The sequence below is a fragment of the Mustela nivalis genome, assembly GCF_964662115.1.
Source record: "Mustela nivalis genome assembly, chromosome: 3".
Lineage (NCBI taxonomy): Eukaryota > Metazoa > Chordata > Mammalia > Carnivora > Mustelidae > Mustela > Mustela nivalis.
This window is the reverse complement of record NC_139022.1, coordinates 30,847,665-30,864,302: the sequence shown is the minus strand read 5'-3', so window position 1 is coordinate 30,864,302 and position 16,638 is coordinate 30,847,665. Positions and strand designations below refer to the sequence as shown.

Sequence of the window (16,638 nt, the reverse complement as noted above, 5' to 3'; positions counted from 1 at the left end):
ATGGAAAAATAACCTTTATTTTCTCCAACCTTTAGCAGAGATTGAGCCGTTCTTCCCACCGTGAACGGGGGTAGCAAAGCTCAGCAGTATTAGCAAGACCTGCGCTTCCCTCCCCAGTGGAAACCACAGGTGTTTCCGAATCTCATGATGCTTGTTGCAGACGCCTTCGTGACAGAGCAGGCCAGAGCTGAGCGGAGCCTGAGCCAAGCCAAGCGGGGCGGGGCAGAGCGGAACCGGAGCCCGGCGGAGCTGAGAGGGGCGGGGCGGAGCAGCCCAATCGCTGTCGGAGCTGAGCCTGGGCCGAGCAGAGCGGGGCGGGGCAGAGCGGAGCGAGGACCCAGCGGGTAGGCTGAGGTCGCGCCAGCGCCCCATTACGGACCCGCGCCCCATTACGGACCCGTGCGCTAGCTCTCCGGGTTTAGCGCCAGCACACCCCACCCAGCACAGCTGAGGACCGACTCCGGGGAAATCGACGCCCGGGGGCTGCTCGCCAGGCTGGCTGACCCGGGCTCGCGGGTCCTCGGGGGCGCGCGCGCCTGGACGCCGCCGCGGACGATGCTGCTGTTCCTGCAGCTGTGGCGTCTAATGCGGGAGAGCGCGGCAGGTGATGGGGCGGAGAGGCGGGGGCCCTGTGGCAGAACCCCAGGGGACGCCCGGCAGCGCGTGGTTGGGGCGATCGGAGGCCATTCCCGGTTTGGAGAGCGGGGCGGGTGAGAACCGACCCAGGCCCGCAGGTGGCGTGGAGCCCTGGGTTAGAGCCCCCGTTTGGGGCTTCCCACTGTGGCACCCGCGTCTGGCTTAGAGCCCTGCGGGAAGCCGGCGGGACGCGGAGGGCTGGCGGTGACGCCGGCCAGGACTCGGCCGGTGTCGTAGCTTCTTGGGGGTCCCCGTGGGAACCCCCGTTGGACGCCGCTCGGTTCCTGGGGCTGGGCCCTCCCGGGAGGCCCTGGGGATGGGGGCAGGAATCAGAGAAGCAGGGACGTCCCCTTGCCAGCTAGCTCGGGCAGGCCACCCCCTCCCCGCCCTTCACGGTGGGTGTCCCTGGAGGCTTGACGAGGCGGTCTCGGGTTACCAGGGCGTCCCCTGAGGTGGGAAGTGGGGGGGCGCGGGAACAGGCGCAACGAGGGTTTCTCTGACCTGGCCCGGAATTTCCATTCTTTCCCAGTTTTAATTCTTCTGACATTGCTACCCGAGCCTGACCTCATCCTGGATTTCCCCACCGCTGCCCTGGGGCCTCGCCCTCCTGCCACACAGATGTTGGAACGCTTATCAGCACAGATGGGGAAGTGTCCACTATCACAGTAATACCAAGAGGGGGTCACCCTCAGGCCCAACTCTTTGAAGTGCTTCACATACAAGAAGCCATTTCAACTCACAAAGCAGTCCTTAATTTAATATTTACAAGTTTAAACTAGGGCCCAGGGAGGACGCTTCTGGCAGGATCTAAAGTCGGAGTTCTGAGCCTTTTTTATGGCTTGGACCCGGTCTCAGAATGTTTTTAATGCATAAAATGAAATACATGGTGGTGGGGGGGTGCCTGAGTTGTTAAGTCGTTTAAGCTTGGGAATCTTGATGTCCATTCTTGATTTCCGCTCAGGTCATGATCTCAGGGTCCTGAGATGGAGCCCCCATAAGACTCAGGAGTGTAAGGTGCAGCCTGCTTCAGACTCTCACTCTCCGACTCTCTCTGCCCCTTCCCTGCTAGCGTGCCGTCTAAATAAACAAACATGAATAAGTAAATAGAAATATATAGGCTTACAAAGGAATCTAATTATGTTTCTATAAAGCTATTAAAAATTTTTAATATAGTAGTTAATAGAATTTAACTAGAAATAGAAATGTGTGAGGTGTAGTATGTGTGCTACTAAGTTAACACCTTAAGTTATAGCCCCAAATAGCAACAATTCCCAGAACTGGGAACCAGTGAGAGCAGAGCATATGTCCAGGTGTCTGCAACAACTGTCTGATTCAGAAGCACCTGTGGCTTCTGTCCAAATCCAAAGCACGGGTCCTGCTAATCCTGCACAGCTTTGTTGCCTTCACCATAGGAGAAAGGCTAAGTTTCAGCCAGAAGTTAGTGAAAGTCAAGAGGTTCTTTATTCCTTCCAAGCTGAGGCTCCTGAAGTCAACAGGACGGACACACAGGAGGATTCAGCCCTCAGTGACCCATGGAAAACATTTGAAAGAGAATCACCTTGGATGTCTGGAAAGATTGAGGGAGAGTTCAGTCCTTGGAACAGGACCCCAGGGGCATGGGCCACTGTGTCTCTGGGCCAAGACTGTGTTGATTTTCAGGTTCACACAGTCCCCCCAACTCTCCCTGGGTGTAATATAGGGGCATATAGGTGATTCCAATATTGTGTGGCAGAGATGGTCAGGGGTGTTTGCACATAGGCCCTGTCATCTTATGGAGGGATTGACCAGGGCTGACCTAAGGAGTCGGGACCCCAAGCCGAGGAGGAGGAGAGAAGGAGGGAAGAGATAACCCCAGGGTGTACTAAACCTTAGGAGAGAGATGGCACATGGAGGGGAGGTAGCCAGAAGAAGGCCCCCTCACAACATTCCTGGGTGCCCGGCTTTCACTTCCAAAGCTAGTGATGAGGAAGTGGCTTTCATGGAGCAGGTATCATGAGTGCTGCAGCAGGGAAGTTTGAAGTGGCTCAACCTTTAGAATCACCCAGAGGGCTTATTGAACTACAGAAAGCTGGACCCCCCCTTACCCCCAGCCAGAGTTTCGGATTCAGTAGGGCTAGGTTGGGTCCTGCAAATTTGCATTTCTAGCAAGTTCCCACGTGGCACTGAGGCAGGTGGTCCTGTAACCACACTAGATTGATTAGCCTAGAATGTTCTTCCCTCCTTACCCAGCCCCACAGCTGTTGAGGTCCCCTCTAGGTTTCAGCTTAGAAGGCCCCTGACCCCAGCACCTTCCCACCCCAAGGTATTCTGGTGCCTGGGACTTCCTGTGCCATGGCACTTATCAGCTCTGCTCAGCTTATTGGACCTACTTGTTTGTTGTGTCCTCCCTGTCAGACCTGAGCTTTTTCAGGCCCATGATGGTCTTGGTTTATCTCTGTCCTCACATCCACCCTCCACCTAGCTCAGTGCCTGGCTTGTAATAGGTGCTCACCAGCTGTTCGCCACATGGGTAATGTTAGGACACAGCTGAGCAAGTGGACAGAGCTGGGCAGGACCAAGCAGAACGTCCGGGGTGGGGGGCAGGAATAGCTGGGTGGGGAACCTCTGGCAGGGGTAGGGGCAACTCAGCCCTGCCTTCCAGGTAGACGCCATCAGGGCCTACCTCACAGGAATACAGTAAAAAATGCCACAAATCAATATTTCTAAAGCTCTGGCACCAAGACCCAGAATTCAGCCCTGTTGGTTTTACACCTCCATGCTGAAGAAGCTCCTAGTCAATCCTGAGACAAGGCTTCCCTGTCCCTCTTCCCTTCCAGCGTGCCTCTCTTCATCATTTCATACCATCTCTCTAAGCAGAGACAAGGATGTGTAACATATTTATGCCTTGAGAATCATACTTCCCTTTTCCATTTCCCCCTTGCAGAGAGCCCCTGGGGGTTGCCTGTGGTGGCTGATGGCCCAGCTTCCTTAGCGAAGATGGTGATGGCAGAACTAGCCAACCTGAAGTTAGAAAACAAACCATGGCCTGGAGGTAAGGGACTGCCCACCTGCTGACAAGGGGGCAAGATGGCAGAGGCCAGGGGCCCCCAGCGATGCAGGAGGGCACCTCCACATCTGGGAATCTGGTAGGCTGTCTTTGCCCTGGTGGGGGACAGAGAGGCCAGACCCTCTGGAGGGTGCCCCAGGGGGCTTCTTCACTCCAGCTCTCTTTTTCCCACCCCCACCTCTCCTTTCCAGATAGGAAAGGATGAAGGCTAAGCACATGATGTCTGCAGAGCCCTTTCTCCCTGCCTGTACTTCTTCTTTTTTTTTTTTTTAAGATTTTTATTTATTTGTCAGAGAGAGAGAGAGGGAGAGAGAGCGAGCACAGGCAGACAGAATAGCAGGGCAGGCAGAGGCAGAGGGAGAAGCAGGCTCCCTGCCAAGCAAGGAGCCCGATGTGGAACTCAATCCCAGGATGCCAGGATCATGACCTGAGCCGAAGGCAGCTGCTCAACCAACTGAGCCACCCAGGCGTCCCCCTGCCTATACTTCTTTATATTTATTAGCTCACTGAACACTCCAGCACTGTGGAACAGGTCAAGTAATTGCCCTCACCTACAGATGAGGAAATCAAAGCCTGGAGCTGTGGAACAGAACCACACAGCTAGAGAGTGGCAATGCCACGTGGGTTGTAGGAAAGGGGTGGGGCACCTCCCTCCCCCACCAGTCAGAGAAAGAGGGAAGCTGTGTGAAAGAGGGCAGCACTGCCCCTTTCTTGTGGGTCTGGCGAACTGTCTCAGTGACCAGGACTCAGCAGTGACGGAAGAAGTGGGGGAGGGCTGATGACATAGGGCCTGAGGCAGCGACGGGCATGTCACAGCATGTCACAGCATAAGCAGATTCCTCTGGACACCTGCCATGTGGCCCCCACTTCCTCCTGCTGTGGTCTTACTGTGGCTGGCACTAACCCCAGGCTAGTAGGGGTGCTCCCCCCGAAAACTACAGAGGTAGCCTAATGATTCCTCAACTGCTTTTGCCGCACTCAGGGCTGGAGCACCAGGCATGAGGGTCTGTCTTGGATCCAGTTAGCTAGGAGGAACCTAATTCCAGCTCATACTGTCCTCCCGGAGCAAAAAGATAGGTATGGGCAGCCTGGGAGCACCTCCCACCTGCTCTCTGGGTGGGAGGTGCTCCCAGGCTGCCCATAGGACCATCTATGGGTCCCAGGCTCCCAGGACCATCTAGTAGGCAGAGTAGACAGCAGTGGGATTTTCAGGGAAGAAGGAATGGGTAGCCCCCGATAGGGTCTGTGGAAGGCAATAGCTGCAAGCCACCTGAATGAGGGGCCACAATCATGAACTTGTCCTTGAATTGTCCCCTGACTCCTGGTATGGGCCCCAGATGCCAGGGTGTGGACCATGGGTGAAGTAGTCCAAGGCAGAGCAGATGCCAGAAACCAGAACCTCCCTGGCAGGGAGAGGTAGGCCAGAGGCTGTATCCAGGCCATTCCAGGAACAATCTGGACAAGCCTAGGAAGGATTTGGGAGTCAACCCATTCTTTCCCTGCTGCTGCTAACATCTATAGCTCCTGAGTCACACCACCATTTTATTTTTCTCCCATGTTACTGCAAAAGCCTCGGAATATCAGAAGAATACTGCTGCCCCCAGGACCTTTCCACTAGCTTTCCCTTCTGCAGACCCAGAAAGCTCTCTTCTAGACCTTTACATGGCTCCTTCAGGTCTTTATTCAGGAGTCTCCTTGGGGGTGGAGGGGGGCTTCTCTGTCCATTCTATCTAAAATTTTAAACCCACCCCTAACACGCTATATGTCTCTGCTTTATTTATTTATTTTTTTTCTTTTTGGTCTCCTCAGAGCTTACTGCTGGCCAGTCTGTCATACATTTTATTCATTTATCTTGCTTATCCTGCTTTCATGGGAGCTTCCTAAGAGCATGCACTTGGGGCCATTGTGCTTTCCCAGCATCCCCAGGGCTTCTGAGAGGGCCAGATAAACAGCAGGTGCTCAGAAGGTACTTGCTGAGTGGGGCAAAAGGGAGGGCCCTGCCTGGCCATATGGGCAAGGCTGGGCAGAGCTGAGCCCATTGAAACCATGTCCAGGGAGGTGTCTGTGGAGGGCAAAGAGTGGGGAGATGTCGTGGGGAGAGGGCTGCTTGTGTGTGCCCCTACACAGTGTCAGCCCTTCGTGGGTTCACTAAAGGGCAGATGCAGCCCAGGGGGCATTGTGAGAACCTGGGTATGCCGTCTGGCCCTGCTTTTTGCTACTTGGCAGGCGACTTTGCATCTTTGGGGCTCAGTTTCCCCATTAGTCATAGATTGGCACAGCAGTACCTGCCCGATAAAATCGTTATGAGGGTTAATGGAGCCAAAATTTTGTAAAGTGCTTGGGACAGGGACCAGTACCTACGTGCTTTAGAACTATTTTGTAACTTTACAAAATAATACATGGGTAGACATCCTCTCATTTTTAACCAGAAGTCACTGGCTGTTAAAGCAAGTTAACAGTCATAAATAGTCACATGATCTAGCAAGAAAATTGTGTATCTGTCCCAGAAGAACAACCAGATGTATGTTGCTCCCTTCCCTGCAGGCCTGAACTTGGCTCACTTGTCCTTTCCCACCTCCTCACACTGAGGGAAGAGCATATCAGCACCTCTGTGGCCTCTTTGCTTCAGTAGTGGGGACCCAGGGTCCCTGCACCCTCTCTCAGCATCCACCAGGTCCCCATCTTGGAGGCAGCTTGAAAACTGGCACAGCTCTCAGAGGACGTCCTTCTTCCCAGATTGTGCATCCTTCTCTCTGTTCCAGGGTAGCAGGACTTCCAGGGTGCCTAGGTTTGAACTGTCCACCAAACTCAAAAGACACATCAGACATTGGTCTCATATTATGTGTATTTGTTTTCTATAGCTGCTATAACAAGGGTACCACAACTTTGTAGCTTAAGGACAACACACATTTATTTTCATAGAGTTATGGAAATCAAAAGTCCAAAATGGGCTTCTCTGGGCTGAGACTAAGGTGCCATGGGACAGCTCCCTACAGAGGCTCTAGGAAAGAACCCATTTCTTTGCCTGTTCCAGCTTCTAGAGCTGCATTCCTTGGCTCACCACACCTTCCTGCCTTTCTCTGTTCCGTTCTCACATCCCCTTCTGTGGTAGTCACAGAGTGTCCTTCTGTCCCCTTTCATAAGGAAACATTCAGGGCCAGCTTAGACAATCCAGGATAATCTCTGCATCTTAGGATCCTTAATTTAATCACATCTACAGAATCCCTGTTACCCTGTAAGGTAACATTCATAGGTTCCAGGGATGTCTTAGGGGTCCAGAATTCAGCCTACCATACCGTGTGGCCTTAGCTAAGGAGGAGAGAGGACAGAAAGTACAATGTGCATGCTTCCCCATCACCCAGAAGGCAACTACCCAAAGACACAGTCTCTTTGCCCCACACTCAGGATAGGCAGCTACTGCAGATTGGAGCCAAGGACCAGGTGGGTCACCTTAGCATAGAGAAGCCACAGTCTCTGTTCCTAGCAAAGCCTGTGTCCCTGCTCATAGCTCCCAGCCCAGGAACCACCCCACTAATCTTAACTCGGTGGTTTGTAAAGAAACAGCACCCTGAGAGTCCGTCATTTCCCAGGAGGCCTACACCAGCCCAGGCCTAATGTCAGCCCTTCACTCCCTTTCAACGTTGATCCCTCTTGCCTCACATGAAAAGTTTCACCAGTGCAAGAAGAGAGCTCCTCATCCTCTTCCTAAGCTTAGGAAAAAATGGGCTCTGGGGAGAGAATCCAGGCTTCTCTTATCTAGTGCATGGCTTTGGTACTGTACTCACCCTCCCCTGGGTCTCAGTTCCTTCCTCTGTGAAATGGGGCCAATCACACCAACGTCTTAGGTTCATAATAAGGATCAACTGCGATAGTGAATGAAAGAAAAGCAGTCAGACTGGTGCAGGACATAGAGCAGTCACTCTCCAAAAGTGACAGCTGTGATCATCATCATCCTTGCCTTTCATGCTCTTGGGTTTTTTTCCCTCTCAATAAAGGCAGGCAGTATCCACTGTGTGCCAAGCATGATGTTCTCCCCAAGACCCATGGAAATAGTGGTGACACAGTTAGATGTATTGCCTGCCCCCTTGGAACCCACAGTTTCACAGGGAATGCAGAGGCTGCACTGAGGGTTGGCAGGTGGAAGCAGGAGGGCTTCCTGGAGGAAGGGGCACCTGAACTGCAAGCTGAGGGATGAGAGGCATTGGCCAAGAGAAGAGAAGGAGCATGGCTGGGACAGAAGGAACAGCAGGTACAAAGGGCCAGGGCCGAGTTTGCTGTGGCTTCAATGGAGCTTAAAGAGAGCTATGAGGGAGGAGATGTGCTTGGCTCCTCCTTTCACATTTGAATGTTCAAATATTGAGCATCTTTTATGTGCCAGAAGCTGTTCTAGGCTGGGAAAGAAGGTTCCTTAGAGGAATCTCTGCCCCTGGGCAACTGACATTACAGGGAAGAGACTATTAACAAGAGAAACAGGTAGGGATGCTGGGGTGGTTCAGCGTCTGTCTTTGGCTCAGGTCGTGATCCCAGAGTCCTGGGATTGAATCCTGTATCGGGCTCCATGCTCAGTGAGGAGTCTGCTTCTCCCTCTGCCTGCCGCTCCCCCTGCTTGTGCTCTGTTTCTCTCTCTGGCAAATAAATAAATAAAATCGGCAAAAAGAGAGGGAAAAACCAAGTCAAGTGTACATCCTCTATGTGGTGGTAATGCTCCACAGAAAGTGGAGTGGGCAAGGAAGGCTTCACTGAGAAGAGTAGCATTTGAGCAAAACCTTTTTATTTTATTTATTTATTTGAAAGTGAGTGAGCACAAGCAGAGTGAGGGGCAGAAGCACACTCCCCGATGAGCAGGAAACCGGACATGGGGCTCAATCCCAAGATTCCTGGACTCTGGAATCAGTACCTGCAATGAAGCTAATACAGTTAACCAACTGAGCCACCAAAGGGTCCTGAGCAAAACCTTCCTTAATGAAGTAAGGGAGGGGCACCTGGGTGGCTCAGTTGGTTAAGCATCTGCCTTTGGCTTGGGTCATGATCCTGGGATCGAGCCTCATGGCAAGCTCCCTGCTCAGCAGAGGACCTGCTTCTCCCTCTTCTCTGCCTGCTGCTCTACCTGTGCTATCTCCCTGTCAAATAAGTAAATAAATAAAGTCTTAAAAAAAAAAAAAAAGTGAAGTAAGGGAGGGGCCCCTGGGTGGCTCAGTTGGTAAGCATCAGACTCTTGATCTCAGTCCAGGTCTTGATCTCAGGGTCATGAGTTCAAACTCAATATTGCGGTGCACAGTTTAAAAAAAAAGAAAAAGAAGATGTGAGCTATGGGTGAGTCTCTGGGAGTGAGCCCCTGAGAAAGGTGGGGTAAGCTTTTTAAAGATACAGCACTTGTTTTTATAGCTTGAGTCAGGGTGAGCTGCTAAATCTCATCTCCAGCACTAAGATGAATGGATAAGCTGGTGCTTCTAGAGATGGTGGAGAACAAACCTTGAGGTTGCATTTGGACTTAAAGAGATGACTGGCAGTGTCTCCTGTAGGAACAGGAGGGAGTGGGGAATGCAGTCAAGATGCCACCAACTTGGCAGCAGTGGTTCAAGCTAGGAATAGTGGTCTCACTTTATCAGATAGCTCTGGAGAATGAATAAATCCACAGAAATTAAGCTGCCAGACAACCAAGTTTTTTTTTATCATACCTTTGAAACTGTGAGATGGGAAACCAGATAATCACACTTACAGAGAAGAGTGTGAAGTCAGTAAGTAAGTAAAGAGTAAGTAAACCCTGAGTGAAGGCGGAGGGGCAGAAAACTTCCACAAGCCTAAAGTCCGCAAGACTTACCACATGAACGCTGGCCTCGATGTTTGACTGAATGATTGATTCTTTATTTAAACTATTTGGCTACCCTTACTTTTTAACCGAAATCCCCAGTTCTTGCTCTTACTGATGGCTAATACCCTGGTTAGGTTTGCATGGCCACCCCCACCAGTCACACAGGCCTGCAGTGTGGCACACTCATGGCAGGGCACATGAGTCTGACTGTCTTATGTCTTCACAGGGACACACTCTCTCCACTACCACTACCTGGCCTTGTCAGAGCCAGGCCCGGACCTTCCCCAGTTTCTGGCTGTAGGCTACGTGGACGACCAGCCCTTCATCCATTATGACAGTCGTATGGACAGGGCCAAGCCCCAGGCCCCGTGGATGGCAACTGTGGATGCCCAGTACTGGGAGACAGAGACTCAGAAGCAGAGGGCCTGGGCAAAGGTGCAGCAGGTGGAGACATGGACCGTGATGGGCTACCACAACCAGAGCACTGGTGCGTCAGAGGCTCCTGCTGCCCCACCACTTTCCTGCACACTCTTCAAGCTGACCCTCTAGGCAGCTATGCCTTTCCATTAGTGGATAGAGGCCATCCCCCTGAGCCCATAAGAGGATTCAGGGCATGGCCCTGATGCATAACTCTATCCCCACAGCGAAGCGGGGCCTCCCGGGGCTTCAGAATCTGTTGTGGCTCCAGCAGCCAGCCCATGTGGTCAGCACAGCAAGCTTGTGCCCCACAATGCCTCCCCTTCAGCTACCTGGGGTTCCAGACTCCTGCAGACTGACAGAGGTTTCCCTCCCTCACACCCACTGCCAGGCTCTCAGACACCACCTCTGCCATGCAGGGTGGGAAGCCACATGAACTTAAAGCAGGCAGACAGCTCAGGGTGGGATAGAGAACCTAGCTGAGGACCCTGCTCTACCCAGTGCATGGGAGGAATTTAGGAGCGGTTCCCTCGGGCCACCCCCTCCTCTCAGCAGGGACAAGCTCCCATCCCCTGCTGGCTGCTGCCAGTGCTGCCCTCCTCCCATGCCTGGAAACCCAGTCTTAGGTATAAAAACCAGAGACTGGGAAGAGCTACACAGTAGCCCAGGGGCCCGAGGATAAGCACCCCAGCCACTTTGCTAGCAGCTAGCCTCACATCTGAACATGTCTTTCACGTATCTGAATTTGGGGTGTGACCCAGTCTTACCATGAGTATTTCTTGAGGACCTCTTCCAACCATAAAGAGCTGAGTTCTTCTGATGGCTCTAGCTATGAACCCAAGGATTCTCCTGTAAGAGGCCCAAGAGGCCGCTCAGCCCTGGCTGCTCATGACAGATCCCAGGGGAGCCTTCTTTTTTAAACACCGCCACCCTGCCCCTCACCCTTCAGAGGCACCCTCAGGCGCTGGGCTTCTCTCTGGCTCTCACGGATCCAAACCCATATCACAAGCAAATGGCAGCCTTCTCACCTACATATGCAGGCATGCACAGTACCCAGCGGATGTTCGGCTGTGAGATCCGGGAGGACGGCCACACCCACAGCTTCTGGCAGTTCGGCTTCGATGGGCAGGACCACCTGTCACTGGACCTGGAGACTCTGAACTGGGTGTCGGCCAAACCTGCAGCCATGCGGACCAAGAGCTGGTGGGAGACAGAGCGCTGCTACGCTGAGTACGACAAGGCCTACCTGGAAGGCCTCTGCCTTGTTTCCCTGCGCAGGTACCTGGAGCTGGGTGGCCAGAGCCTCACCCGGAAAGGTAAGGTGCAGCCTGTCGCTGCAGGGCCCACACTCCTGTGCTTGAGAGTCTGGGGGTGGAGGTGAGGAGGCAGATTGTGTTCCCCTGTCTCAGCTAAGCCCACTGAGCCCCAGAAAGAAGGCTGACTAGCCGAGGGCTTCCTCATGTAGAGCAGAACTCGATCTCGGGCCCTCAGACGAGGTGAACCACACTGTGGTCTTGGTAAGTGAGGCCTTCACTCTAGGCCTCATGTTAATCATCCATAGAGTGAGTATGTTAAATTAGGCAATTCATAAAGCCCTCCAGGGGCTTAACGTCCTGTGGTTCTCCTTCAGAAATGGACCTCAGGTCCCAGGGGATAGCATTCCTCACTAGGCCAGTCCCTGGACTACTGGGGACTGCCAGGGAAGCTGAGGCCCTTTGCCCCTCTGCCCCCACACACCCTTCATGCTAAACATGCTCCTCAGATCCTAGGTGTGTTCTGTACTTCTCCTGACCCCATCCATCAGGGCTGGCGGGACGGACTGGGATGAACACTAGGGAAGGTGGGTGCTTGGGGGTGCTATGGCAGAGGCCTCATTGGCTGCTGGTGGGTGGGGCTGGTCAAAGCATCCAGCACACCATGGATGTCTGGTGACTGAACAGCACCATGTGAATCAGCTGAGGCAACAGGAAGGATGATCCTTGAAGGGAAGGCAGGGCAAATAACATCAAGAGAAGATGTGATTATGAGAGCAGAGTGTGGTGGGTCCCAGCTCAGGCATTGGACCCTAGCATCCAGAGCCACATTGTGACCCTGGGCGAGTCACTTGCCCTTTCTGTGCCTCAGTGTCCTTGTCAGTATTACAGGGATGGTGACAATAGCTTTGTCTCCCGGAAGCACCATACTGGTGTCTTACATGACTGTTGAGCGCTCTTCCAGCGCTCAGGGGATATCATCTACCTGTCACCTGTTGGACCAGGCAGAAATCTCCACAGACACAGAACCAAACAGGATGTGGAGAGAGAGAGTTAAGGAATCGGCTCACGTGACCATGGAGGACCGGGAGTTCCGAGATCTGCAGCTGGCAAGCCAGAGACCCAGGAGAGCCAGTGTTTCAGTTTCAGTCTATAGACAGGAAAAGACTGATGTCCCAGCTTCAGGAGATCAGGCAGGAGGTTAGACTTTCTGTCCTGTTTGGATCCTCATGTGATTGGAAGGGGCCTCACTCAAACTGGGGAGAACAGTCTGCTTTACTGCATCTACCAATTCAAATGGGCATCTCACCCAGAATAAGGATTGACCAAATGCTGAGGCACTGTGTGGCCCAGTAAATTTGACACATAAAATGAACTATCACACCTGCACAGTGTCGTTTGGAACAACGCTGAGAGAAAAAAACAAAAATTCAGGAATCCCCTTCAGGCCCTGAGAGCATGGGGGAGTGTGGACAGGAGTCAGGCTGGGCTTTAATTCTGGGCTGACTCTGGAGCTACACTCACAACCACTTCCTTCCAAAGTGAGGGAAGGACCATCCTTGCCTTCATTCAGCCTCTTGTTAGGCACCTACCATGTGAAGGAGTAATGGGGATGCATGTAGTCTCTGAGAAAACCATAGGGTTTCTGTGAGAAGAAGGGGGTTATCAACATAGGACCCAACAGCCCCACCCAGAACCTTCCCGGAGGTTGGGGGCAGGAAGTCACGTCCTCACTAAGGAATTCCCAGAATTGTGCCCCTTTGGGATGGCTGGCAGTAGGTCATCCCTTCCTCCAATACTGGTTGAATGCCTCCCCTGGGGAGAGACCTGGTCTCCAACTCCTTCCTGTCCTCCACCCTGGATGATGCCAGAGGAGCCCAGGATCAAACATGAGGAGTGGGCAGAGAGCAGCCTCTCATCAGCCTTTCTCTCTCAACCTCTCTCTGCAGAGCCGCCCACGGTGCAGGTGACAAGACACACAGCTCAGGATGGCGGCATCACGCTGAAATGCTGGGCCCGGGGCTTCTACCCACGGGACATCTCATTGAGCTGGTGGCTGGGTGAGGAGGAGCTGGTGCTAGAAACTGAGTATGTGGAGACACGCCCCAGTGGAGATGGCACCTACCAGACGTGGGCAGCTGTGCAGGTGCCAGCCAGGATGGAGGACCGGTACACTTGCCATGTGCAACACTCTGGCCTGAACCACACATTCACTATGACCTGGGGTGAGGAGCTGGACCTGGTGGAGGGGATGTGGAGGAGCAGGGAAGGGTGCCAGGGTCCCCAGAGATAGCCCCATGGTCTGAGGCTGTTGACCCCTCTTCTCTGCCTTCCTCAGAAGCACCCCCTCATCAGTGGATAACCAGTGCTGTGGTTATCCCCATGTTGATCCTTCTCTTGCTGACGGCTGGAGTGCTGATCTTCATCAAGCAGTACTCTCAAGGTAGGTAGGAAGAAAAAAGGGTGGAAGAAAAAAAGGTACCCTCACAGCTGGCCAAGCCCTGTAGGGAGAAAGGCTCTTCACCCATCCTTCCAGCAGAACGATTCCCTCTTGGGGAGCAGCAACTACAATTGAGCTGTTGTCCCCCGTCTGTGGAAAAGCCCAAGTACTCCCACCCCATTGCCATCCATCATCCTTGAGGACCCTGCGGATCCTGCAGCCAGGGAAAACCACTAGGCCTGACCTTGGAAGGGCCTTAGAGGGGGAGAAGGAATGGAAGGCAGGGAATGAGGACCGCCTCTGCCTACCACACACCTGATCACTGGTTTTGTGTTCTTTTTCTCCCCACAGCCAGGAATCAGGAATCTTGCAAACGAGCCCCAGGTGATTGTGGGATGGGGAGGGGGAGAGAGGAAGTCCCAGGTGCTCCCAAGCATGGCTACAATGCCTGAGAACCAAAGATGGAGGAAGGGTGGTGGGTGAGAGCTTTCTGTCTCCAGCACGGCCTCATCCCTTGCTCCCTCCCGCTGTCCAGGAGCCAGGTGGAGGGGACAGGGAACCACCGCTGGCTTTGGGGGAGGGCTGGGGAGCAAGCCAGGTCACCTCCCCACTTCCTCCCCTGCAGGTGGAGAGGACCCTCCAGTGAGCCCAGTGAGAATGGAGGCTGCTCAGCTACTCTGTTGACACATGTTTACCGTCAGGTCAAGGAGGTGTTTTGTGGGGTGTGTGGGGGCCTCTAGGGCACTAGCTGGCTGGCCGCAGTGACCCCACTGTGAAGGGCCCACCCCACCCCAAAATGGAGCCCTCCATGGCTCCGTCAGCCTCACTCCAAGCAGTTTGTGCCACTAAGATCACTTTCTTCATCTTCCTGAAGTCCTTTTCCAAGTCTGTCTCCTGTCCGAGGAGGGCAGGAGTAATTCCTTGGATGGGCTCTCACTGGATGGTTAGCAAGCAGAATGCTTTCCTTTTTTTTTTTTTTTTTTTTTTTGTATTGTTTTGTTTTTAAAGATTTTATTTATTTATTAGACAGACAGACATCACAAGTAGGCAGAGAGGCAGGCAGGGAGATGGGGAAGCAGGCTCCCCGCGGAGCAGAGAGCCTGATGCGGGGCTTGATCTCAGGACCCCGAGATCACGACCCGAGCCCAAGGCAGAGGCTCAACCCACTGAGCCACCCAGGTGCCCTAGAATGCTTTCCTGTTAAGTGTAAATCCCGCTTGAGTCTCTCTGGCTCTCTCTGAGTTGGGCAATGTGATTCTCACCGCCACTCCCCAGCATGAAAACTGAGGCTCTGGGCGGTTAGGGAAGAAGCAGAACACTGGTCCAGGAGTTAAGGGAGCAGCATCTTGACCCCACCTGCAGGCATCTGGATGCAATGGCCAAATGCCTGCCTCTCTGTGAAGTGTGTTCTTGCGTGAATGTGTATTTTCTTTTGTAAAGGTGATTAACGTGTTAGGGTCTGTAAGGATGTGTGGTTCTGGGAGCGTGAGGGGGAGGGGGTTCATGATGTACGTGCAGGTGTGTAGGGGTGAGGGTGTGTTGCGGGGGGTCTTTGTGTAGCTGAGGACAAGTGCAGAGGGACAGACAGCCCAGGGGCCTGTTAGCCGAGGGCAGGTGGAGGATCAGAAACAATATGGTTAGTATTTTCCATCCTGTCCTTTTGAATGGTTTGAAGTTTTACAATAAGGGACAGAGGAGCTCCACCTTGTCCCATGGAAATGCTTGTTGAGATTCTTGTTAAGGGTGTGGCTGGGGAAGGTCCAGCTCCACCTCTAATGTTCGGTGGAGCAGAAACCCCATGTCTTCTTTGTGAACAAGAATCTCCTGGGGAGCACACATTCTTGTTTATTCTATTCGGGAAGCAGTTCTGGTCTGGGCCACCTGATGTGCAGGGGGAGGGGATTCTAGAGCCACAGCACTGGGACCACTGCACTGTCATAAAGGACACAAGGTTGGGCCCCCTCCACCTCTCTGGAGGACCCCAAGGTATGACAGAAACTCCTCTGGGACTTCTGAAACCTTCATGTCTGCTGCCCTGGGAGGCCCCAGGCCCAAGGATATTGAAGATCTGTGATACTCAGAAAAGATCCATCTGCCCTGGTGGCCTGAAGGGCCTCAGCAGGGAACTCTGAACCACCCGAATGTAAAATTGTTGTCTTACATGTCTGTCTGCCTGCCTGTCTCCGTGATGCCATCCATGTGTACAAAGCAGGGTTCTGAGCACTTCACAAGTGCTAAGCTGTGCAATCCTCATGGCACGCCTGTGAGGGAGAATTAATAAATCCATGCTACAGGAGAGGAAAGGGAAGCTCAGGGTCCTATGGCTGGTTCGTGCCAGAGCCAGGAGGGAAGCCTAGGAACTCTGGCAAGTCTGGGCACCTCACCATGGCACCACCACAGTGCCATTCCGAAATGGGCATGTTTAAGTCCAGCTCTGCAATCCCTTATCTGCAGTTCTGAAATCCAAAACCCAAAGAAGTTTCTTCCTCGGCATCCAGACCCCAACATGCAGTGAAATGAGGCAATCTGTGGGCCAGTGTGGCCTTTTCATAGTTTTCTACGGATGTACTGATGTCTGATTACTGCGTGTCACGCCAGACAACCTCTGGAGATGTTATGTGAGGCTCAGCATCTGTGCCTTGGCACTTTCTAAAACCCAAGGAATTCTGAATTCTTAAATATATCTGGCCCGAGGGGTTTCAGATAAGGGCTTGTGGATCTGTATTAATAAGGTTTTGTGATAATAAAGGTTTTATTTTTACAGGTGTCTGACTGTATGGAAAAAAAAAATGGGGGTACAAAGTGGCCCCCACCTGTGGAAGGGCACACATGGTCTTTCCTGAAGCAGGATAAGGGCCCAGGGTATTAGTGGAGAAGCAGATGGTGGAGAGGCTGTTCCCCCCCTTTTCCTGAGTCCAACTAACCCTTCCTCTGCTAGAGTAGTTCACATCCCGGATAGAATCTGGTCTTCCTGCTGCCAAGGGCACCGCTATCCTGACCTTCAGGCAGTAACTGCTCTGAAACTAGATTATGA

At 53.0% G+C, this 16,638-nt stretch overlaps 1 protein-coding gene and 1 long non-coding RNA gene across 11 annotated transcripts; one reads left to right on the top strand and one right to left on the bottom strand.

Annotated features, from left to right (window-relative positions):
- The first annotated feature begins 225 nt into the window (after nt 1-225).
- On the top strand, nt 226-16,365 carry LOC309861090 (H-2 class I histocompatibility antigen, Q10 alpha chain-like). Of its 8 annotated transcripts, XM_082723642.1 has the most exons (10): nt 302-604; nt 1,166-1,286; nt 3,560-3,667; nt 9,721-9,981; nt 10,952-11,227; nt 12,173-12,364; nt 13,114-13,389; nt 13,503-13,607; nt 13,956-13,988; nt 14,230-16,365. In XM_082723642.1, exons 3-10 carry the CDS (start codon nt 3,613-3,615, stop codon nt 14,286-14,288), a joined length of 1,257 nt encoding a protein of 418 aa, XP_082579768.1. In that variant the 5' UTR covers nt 302-604; nt 1,166-1,286; nt 3,560-3,612; the 3' UTR covers nt 14,289-16,365. The 8 variants fall into 8 exon arrangements, with proteins under 8 accessions (XP_082579766.1, XP_082579770.1, XP_082579767.1 ...); XM_082723640.1 differs by lacking the exon at nt 1,166-1,286 and having other exon boundaries at nt 226-604; XM_082723643.1 differs by lacking the exon at nt 13,956-13,988 and having other exon boundaries at nt 301-604.
- Nucleotides 3,676-11,809, bottom strand: LOC309861120. 3 transcript variants are annotated; one of them, XR_014309765.1, is made up of 4 exons: nt 10,854-10,930; nt 10,679-10,760; nt 4,830-7,545; nt 3,676-4,787 (listed from the first exon to the last, which is right to left on the bottom strand). It is a non-coding gene; the product is annotated as an uncharacterized lncRNA (long non-coding RNA). The 3 variants fall into 3 exon arrangements; XR_014309763.1 differs by having other exon boundaries at nt 4,830-8,307; nt 10,679-11,809; XR_014309764.1 differs by having other exon boundaries at nt 10,679-10,937.
- Nucleotides 16,366-16,638: the final 273 nt, after the last annotated feature.